The following is an 8,517-nucleotide window of genomic DNA, read 5'->3' on the forward strand; positions in this document are numbered from 1 at the left end:
CACCTAGAGGAGAGGAGGTTCTTCCATCACCATAGACAGGGGGCATCCTCTACACCTAGAGAAGAGGAGGCTCTACCATCACCATAGACAGGGGACATCCTCTACACCTAGAGGAGAGGAGGTTCTACCATCACTATAGACAGGGGGCATCCTCTACACCTAGGGGAGAGGAGGTTCTACCATCACCATAGACAGGGTGCCTCCTCTACACCTAGAGGAGAGGAGGTTCTACCATCACCATAGACAGGGGGCATCCTCTGCAATAACTTCTATTTTCGGACTTCATAGTTTTTATGCTTTATATTTGGTGTTTTTAGGACTATTACCTTTTCTGTGCAGATACAATGTTCCCATGTCCGATGGGCTTCTTCCTATGCTGTAGTTTCCATTTCAGATCAGGAAGTAGACAGACACTTGTTTGAATTAGAATTGCAATAAATTGATGTATATTTATTAGTACTTTTCACTCTACAACCTACTATTAATGGCTCCTGCTCTGGGCTTTAAGGGGGGCCCCCCTATGTTTTTTGATGGGAATATCCCCCAGTTTGGCCCTCAGCTCACTCAGATGTGCACTATACACTGGTGAAAAAAGTTGAGGTATCCATCCACTGTTTAGTGGCCATTCCATGGTATTGCCAGCTGGGCACCCATGAGGAGCTCCTTAAAGGAACAGTCCCACAAATATTCGGAATCCCTGGTTGATTAGAAAGGTCCATTATGTAACTCATAGTGAAGGTAATTCTCGTTTCCGCTTCCTTCCGGTTCTCCGCAGTGACCAGAAATCGGAGTGAAGTCCCGCAGTGTCCTATTTACGGACTGGAAATCAGTTCATTCCTAGAACTTCCTTCTTGTGCATCTTATAGTAATGGATGGATCCCACACATCAGACACTGGGATCAGTAGGGAATGGAGAACTCGGACGTCTTCTAAATGATCTGGGTAAAGAATCTCCCTCCTTGTGGACGTGACTGCGGCTTCTCTTCCGATGTTGAATAAGTTTTGAGTTAGTTATAAAACATTTCCCACATTCTGGGCACCAAAATGGCTTCTCCCCCGTGTGGGTTCTCAGATGTATGTCCCGGTTTGATTTGTAGGCGAAACGTTTCTCACACTCTGAACATGCGTATGGCCGCTCCCCGGTGTGGATTATCAGGTGACTGACCATCTGTGCGTTAGATATAAAGCACTTCCCGCACTCTGGGCACGGGTACGGCCTCTCTCCCGTGTGATATTTCTGATGGAAGATGAGTTGTGATTTGTAGGAGAAGCGTTTCCCACATTCCAGACAGCGATGCGGCTTATCCCCCGTGTGAAGCTTCATGTGGCTGAGAAGATGCGCTTTGGCTTTGAAACGTTTGTCACATTCTGTACACGGGAACGGCCTCTCCCCCGTAAAACTTTTCTGGTTTTTGAAAAGTTTTGTCTTGGGTTCTAAACATGGGAATTGTTCAGTGACTTCTGGTTGGGTGGGATGAGAAGACAGATCGGGAGACGGAAGGCTCGGGACACTGAAGTCTTCTTCATCGCTGTTATATTCTACTTTGCAGATTATCGGCAGCTCATCATCTTGGAGATTGAACGGCTCCTCCCCTGTAAAACTTTTCTGGTCTTTCAAAAGTTTGATTTTTGGTTCTGAAATTGGAAATCGTTCAGTAATTTGTGATTGGGTCGGAGGCTTCTCCGGAGCGATGGGCGTGACTGAAGGAAGAATGGAAGTGATAGATTGTCCCCCTTCCTCACTATGTGGCCGCAGGTCAGGACTGTGATTGGGATCTATTGGAAATAAATGAAATAATTTCTTTTTATATTATAAACACAACACAATAATTATAATGGGTTCCGATCAGCATGTGCCGACATGTATAACACCCTCAAATACAGAAGTATAAATATATATACACTCACCGGCCACTTTATTAGGTACACCTGTCCAACTGCTCGTTAACACTTCATTTCTAATCAGCCAATCACATGGCGGCAGTGCATTTAGGCATGTAGACATGGTCCAGACAATCTCCTGCAGTTCTCCCGAGCATCAGTATGGGGAAGAAAGGTGATTTGTGGCCTGTGAACGTGGCATGGTTGTTGGTGCCAGAAGGGCTGGTCTGAGTATTTCAGAAACTGCTGATCTACTGGGATTTTCACGCACAACCATCTCTAGGGTTTACAGAGAATGGTCCGAAAAAGAAAAAACATCCAGTGAGCGGCAGTTCTGTGGGCGGAAATGCCTTGTTGATGCCAGAGGTCAGAGGAGAATGGGCAGACTGGTTCGAGCTGATAGAAAGGCAACAGTGACTCAAATCGCCACCCGTTACAACCAAGGTAGGCAGAAGAGCATCTCTGAACGCACAGTACGTCCAACTCTGAGGCAGATGGGCTACAGCAGCAGAAGACCACACCGGGTGCCACTCCTTTCAGCTAAGAACAGGAAACTGAGGCTACAATTTGCACAAGCTCATCGAAATTGGATAGTAGAAGATTGTAAAAACGTTGCCTGGTCTGATGAGTCTCGATTTCTGCTGCGACATTCGGATGGTAGGGTCAGAACATGAAAGCATGGATCCATCCTGCCTTGTATCAGCGACTCAGGCTGGTGGTGGTGGTGTCATGGATCCATCCTGCCTTGTATCAGCGGCTCAGGCTGGTGGTGGTGGTGTCATGGATCCATCCTGCCTTGTATCAGCGGCTCAGGCTGGTGGTGTCATGGATCCATCCTGCCTTGTATCAGCGGCTCAGGCTGGTGGTGGTGGTGTCATGGATCCATCCTGCCTTGTATCAGCGGCTCAGGCTGCTGGTGCTGGTGTCATGGATCCATCCTGCCTTGTATCAGCAGCTCAGGCTGGTGGTGGTGGTGTCATGGATCCATCCTGCCTTGTATCAGCGGGTCAGGCTGGTGGTGGTGGTGTCATGGATCCATCCTGCCTTGTATCAGCGGGTCAGGCTGGTGGTGGTGGTGTCATGGATCCATCCTGCCTTGTATCAGCAGGTCAGGCTGGTGGTGGTGGTGTCATGGATCCATCCTGCCTTGTATCAGCGACTCAGGCTGGTGGTGGTGGTGTCATGGATCCATCCTGCCTTGTATCAGCGGCTCAGGCTGGTGGTGGTGGTGTCATGGATCCATCCTGCCTGGTATCAGCGGGTCAGGCTGGTGGTGATGGTGTCATGGATCCATCCTGCCTTGTATCAGCGGCTCAGGCTGGTGGTGCTGGTGTCATGGATCCATCCTGCCTTGTATCAGCGACTCAGGCTGGTGGTGGTGGTGTCATGGATCCATCCTGCCTTGTATCAGCGGGTCAGGCTGGTGGTGCTGGTGTCATGGATCCATCCTGCCTTGTATCAGCGACTCAGGCTGGTGGTGGTGGTGTCATGGATCCATCCTGCCTGGTATCAGCGGGTCAGGCTGGTGGTGGTGGTGTCATGGATCCATCCTGCCTTGTATCAGCGGGTCAGGCTGGTGGTGCTGGTGTCATGGATCCATCCTGCCTTGTATCAGCGGCTCAGGCTGGTGGTGGTAGTGTCATGGATCCATCCTGCCTTGTATCAGCGGGTCAGGCTGGTGGTGGTGGTGTCATGGATCCATCCTGCCTTGTATCAGCGGCTCAGGCTGGTGGTGGTGGTGTCATGGATCCATCCTGCCTTGTATCAGCGGCTCAGGCTGGTGGTGCTGGTGTCATGGATCCATCCTGCCTTGTATCAGCGGCTCAGGCTGGTGGTGGTGGTGTCATGGATCCATCCTGCCTTGTATCAGCGGCTCAGGCTGGTGGTGCTGGTGTCATGGATCCATCCTGCCTTGTATCAGCGGCTCAGGCTGGTGGTGGTGGTGTCATGGATCCATCCTGCCTTGTATCAGCGGCTCAGGCTGGTGGTGCTGGTGTCATGGATCCATCCTGCCTTGTATCAGCGGGTCAGGCTGGTGGTGCTGGTGTCATGGATCCATCCTGCCTTGTATCAGCGGGTCAGGCTGATGGTGGTGGTGTCATGGTGTTGTTGCTGCCCATGTCCATCCCGTTATGAGCACAATGTACCCTGTAACATCTGATGGCTACTTTCAGCAGGATAATGCGCCATGTCATAAAGCTGGAATCATCTCAGACTGGTTTCTTGAACATGACAATGAGGTCACTGGACACAAATGGCTCCACAGTCACCAGATCTCAATCCAATAGAGCATCTTTGGGATGTGGTGGAACGGGAGATTCGCATCATGGATGTGCAGCCGACAAATCTGCGGCAACTGTGTGATGCCATCATGTCACTATGGACCAGAATCTCTGAGGAGCTTCCAGCACCTTGTTGTATCTATGCCACGAAGAATTGAGGCAGTTCTGAAGGCAAAAGGGGGTCCAACCCGTTACTAGCATGGTGGACCTAATAAAGTGGCCGGTGAGTGTATACAGGCAGTCCCCCAGGAGGTTCCCTACTTAAGAACATCGGACTTATAGATGACCCCTAGTTACAGACGGACCCCTCTGCCCCCTGTGACCTCTGGTGACCTCTCTGGATGTTACTGTAGTCCCAGGCTGCAATAATCAGCTGTACGGAGTCTGTAATGAAGATTTATGGATAATCCTTGTTCCCATTACAGCAAAAAAAATTTGAACTGTAGTTAGGATCATAAAATATACAGTTCCGACTTACATACAAATTGAACTTAAGAACAAACCTACAGAACCTATCTTGTATGTTACAGGGAACTGAATTTTTCCAATTTGCGGCGAATTGCCCAGGGATTTTGGCGCACGCGATTGGATCGTGATTTTTGACTCGAGACCTAATCCAGGAGACTAAAATTGGGGCAGATAATAATGTGGGTTAAATGAGAGTCTCCTCTTACCCTGAGGTGTGAGGTCCCGGTGCTCCTCCGTCAGGACCTCCTTGTACTGATCCTTGTGTCCCTCTAGATACTCCCACTCCTCCATGGAGAGATGGACAGTGACGTCCTCGCACCTTACAGGGACCTGACACACACAACGACACGGTCATCACCCAGTCACATGACCATATCATGTCCCAGCATTCCCGGCGGCGCTCACCTCCCCGGTCAGCATCTGCAGGATCTTGTTGATGATCTCCAGGATCTTCTGCTCGTTATCCCTGGGATGTGTCAGTGATGGAGGCTCCAGGATCTTCTGCTCGTTATCCCTGGGATGTGTCAGTGATGGAGGCTCCAGGATCTTCTGCTCGTTATCCCTGGGATGTGTCAGTGATGGAGGCTCCAGGATCTTCTGCTCGTTATCCCTGGGATGTGTCAGTGATGGAGGCTCCAGGATCTTCTGCTCGTTATCCCTGGGATGTGTCAGTGATGGAGGCTCCAGGATCTTCTGCTCGTTATCCCTGGGATGTGTCAGTGATGGAGGCTCCAGGATCTTCTGCTCGTTATCCCTGGGATGTGTCAGTGATGGAGGCTCCAGGATCTTCTGCTCGTTATCCCTGGGATGTGTCAGTGATGGAGGCTCCAGGATCTTCTGCTCGTTATCCCTGGGATGTGTCAGTGATGGAGGCTCCAGGATCTTCTGCTCGTTATCCCTGGGATGTGTCAGTGATGGAGGCTCCAGGATCTTCTGCTCGTTATCCCTGGGATGTGTCAGTGATGGAGGCTCCAGGATCTTCTGCTCGTTATCCCTGGGATGTGTCAGTGATGGAGGCTCCAGGATCTTCTGCTCGTTATCTCTGGGATGTGTCAGTGATGGAGGCTCCAGGATCTTCTGCTCGTTATCCCTGGGATGTGTCAGTGATGGAGGCTCCAGGATCTTCTGCTCGTTATCCCTGGGATGTGTCAGTGATGGAGGCTCCATGATGAGGGTCTGGTTATTGCTCCGTCCTCCTGAGCTGGATGTCAGACGCCCCTCAGGTTTCTTCACCAGCGTGTAATCCTGTATATGGAGAGACGCACTGACACTTATCACTATATACTATCTCAGGGACCCCCATGTGATGCCCAGGACCCCGCACCTCTCCGCTCAGCAGGTAGATGATCTCCAGGGTCAGCTCCAGGATCTGCTCCGCCATCGTCCAGGGGGTCAGTAATTATCCGGTTACCTAAAGAGTGAAAGAAAAGTGTCCTGTACTAAATAGAAAAGATGTAAGAATATAACGTGAGGCTCCCACAATGATGTATGGAGGGATCGGAGGGATCCGCGTGGTGTCATGTCTGAGGTAATGAACTCCTTTCTTCCTAACTTTCCCGCTCTTTTTCACAGTGTAGAAGTGTCCTCCCCCCGGCGACAGCTGCTGATTGGCTCAATGTCCTGACCTATCAATCCCTGTCGCTGGGCTGAATCTTCTGCTTCCTGCCCGGTTACAGGCGCCATTGGTTCCCCTTGTTTAGTGTATGAGGGGCCCCCCAGTGCTGCTCCCACCGCTGCTCGTTCACGGTTTTCCCTCGGTCGTGTCTGTTTTGTAGCTGGAAGTCGCCCGGTGAGTGGACGGAATATCAGAGGCAAAAGTTTTTATAAGTTATAGTAAAAAAGTTCTCCTTCAGGTTTATGCTGTGATATGTGACTCAGGGAACGGCATGGAATCAGTTTTGAGCCGAAATTTTCGGCAACTAGAAACGTTCTGCTCTCAGACACTTCTGATAAATCTCCCCCTGGACAAACTGACAGTCACATTCACAGACAGAGAGTTAGAGACAGTCACTCAAAGAGACGCTCAGAGACTGAGAGACGGTCACTCAAAGAGACGGTCAGAGACTGAGAGACGGTCAGAGACTGAGAGACGGTCAGAGACTGAGAGACGGTCAGAGACTGAGAGACGGTCAGAGACTGAGAGACGGTCAGAGACTGAGAGACGGTCAGAGACTGAGAGATGGTCACTCAAAGAGACGGTCAGAGACTGAGAGACGGTCACTCAAAGAGACGGTCAGAGACTGAGAGACGGTCACTCAGAGAGACGGTCAGAGACTGAGAGATGGTCAGAGACTGAGAGACAGTCACTCAAAGAGACGGTCAGAGACTGAGAGACGGTCAGAGACTGAGAGACGGTCAGAGAGACACAGATGCATATGAAATATTCTTGTTACCCCTTCTATTCTGTTCCTGCCCCGGGTAATGCCGGGAGCTGCAGCCGCTACATTATATCATCTCGTGTATTATATGTATCTATTATACCTGTTACCCATAGCAACCAATCAGCGCTCACCTTCTGAGAGCAGATCTGAAAATGAAAGCAGGGATCTGATTGGTTGTAATGAGAAACACCAGAGCGCGTGATACAGGCGTGTAATGATTACATACACAGAACATACATGACACAGACATGTACCGGGCTAATGATAAACCCCACGGCACCGGGAGCAGGACCTGGCATGACGTCACAGTCATGTGATCAGCGAGGGCGGAGTCACCAGGAGCAGCATGTCAGCAGCTCAGATACACCCTCCCGGACTGCAGGAGCAGAGCACATGGGCTTAGATACACCTCCCCCCAGACTGCAGGAGCAGAGCACATAGGCTTAGATACACCCCCCCCAGACTGCAGGAGCAGAGCACATGGGCTTAGATACACCTCTCCAGACTGCAGGACCAGAGCATGTGGGCTTAGATACACCCTCCCGGACTGCAGGAGCAGAGCTGGTGGGCTTAGATACACCCTCCCAGACTGAAGGAGCAGAGCTTATGGGCTCAGATACACCCTCCCAGACTGCAGGAGCAGAGCACATGGGCTTAGATACACCTCCCCCCAGACTGCAGGAGCAGAGCCCATAGGCTTAGATACACCCCCCCCCCAGACTGCAGGAGCAGAGCACGTGGGCTTAGATACACCCTCCCGGACTGCAGGAGCAGAGCACGTGGGCTTAGATACACCCCCCCAGACTGCAGGAGCAGAGCACATAGGCTTAGATACACCCCCCCCCCCAGACTGCAGGAGCAGAGCACATAGGCTTAGATACAACCCCCCCCCCCCCAGACTGCAGGAGCAGAGCTGGTGGGCTTAGATACACCCTCCCAGACTGTAGGGGCAGAGCACGTGGGCTTAGATACACCCTCCCAGACTGCAGGAGCAGAGCTCGTGAGCTTAGATACACCCTCCCAGACTGCAGGAGCAGAGCACGTAGGTTTAGATACACCCCCCCCAGACTGCAGGAGCAGAGCTCGTGAGCTTAGATACACCCTCCCAGACTGCAGGAGCAGAGCACATAGGCTTAGATACACCCCCCCCCCCCCAGACTGCAGGAGCAGAGCACATAGGCTTAGATACAACCCCCCCCCCCCCAGACTGCAGGAGCAGAGCACATAGGCTTAGATACAACCCCCCCCCCCCCCCAGACTGCAGGAGCAGAGCACGTGGGCTTAGATGCCCCCCCCCCCCTCCAGACTGCAGGAGCAGAGCACGTGGGCTTAGATGCACCCCCCAGACTGCAGGGGCAGAGCACATAGGCTTAGATACACCCCCCAGACTGCAGGAGCAGAGCACGTGGGCTTAGATACACCCCCCAGACTGCAGGAGCAGAGCACGTGGGCTTAGATACACCGCCCGCAGACTGCAGGGGCAGAGCACGTAGGCTTAGATACAC

At 51.8% G+C, this 8,517-nt stretch overlaps 1 protein-coding gene across 3 annotated transcripts; it reads right to left on the reverse strand.

Moving 5' to 3' along the window:
* Nucleotides 1-667: 667 nt before the first annotated feature.
* On the reverse strand, nt 668-7,332 carry LOC140077560 (uncharacterized). Of its 3 annotated transcripts, none has more exons than XM_072124821.1 (5): nt 7,267-7,332; nt 5,956-6,042; nt 5,037-5,876; nt 4,838-4,961; nt 668-1,776 (listed from the first exon to the last, which is right to left on the reverse strand). In XM_072124821.1, exons 2-5 carry the CDS (start codon nt 6,010-6,012, stop codon nt 887-889), a joined length of 1,911 nt encoding a protein of 636 aa, XP_071980922.1. In that variant the 5' UTR covers nt 6,013-6,042; nt 7,267-7,332; the 3' UTR covers nt 668-886. The 3 variants fall into 3 exon arrangements, with proteins under 3 accessions (XP_071980922.1, XP_071980925.1, XP_071980924.1); XM_072124824.1 differs by lacking the exon at nt 7,267-7,332 and adding an exon at nt 7,144-7,253; XM_072124823.1 differs by lacking the exon at nt 7,267-7,332 and adding an exon at nt 7,025-7,117.
* Between the last annotated feature and the right edge of the window lie 1,185 nt (nt 7,333-8,517).

The sequence above is a fragment of the Engystomops pustulosus genome, chromosome 9, assembly GCF_040894005.1.
Source record: "Engystomops pustulosus chromosome 9, aEngPut4.maternal, whole genome shotgun sequence".
NCBI lineage: Eukaryota > Metazoa > Chordata > Amphibia > Anura > Leptodactylidae > Engystomops > Engystomops pustulosus.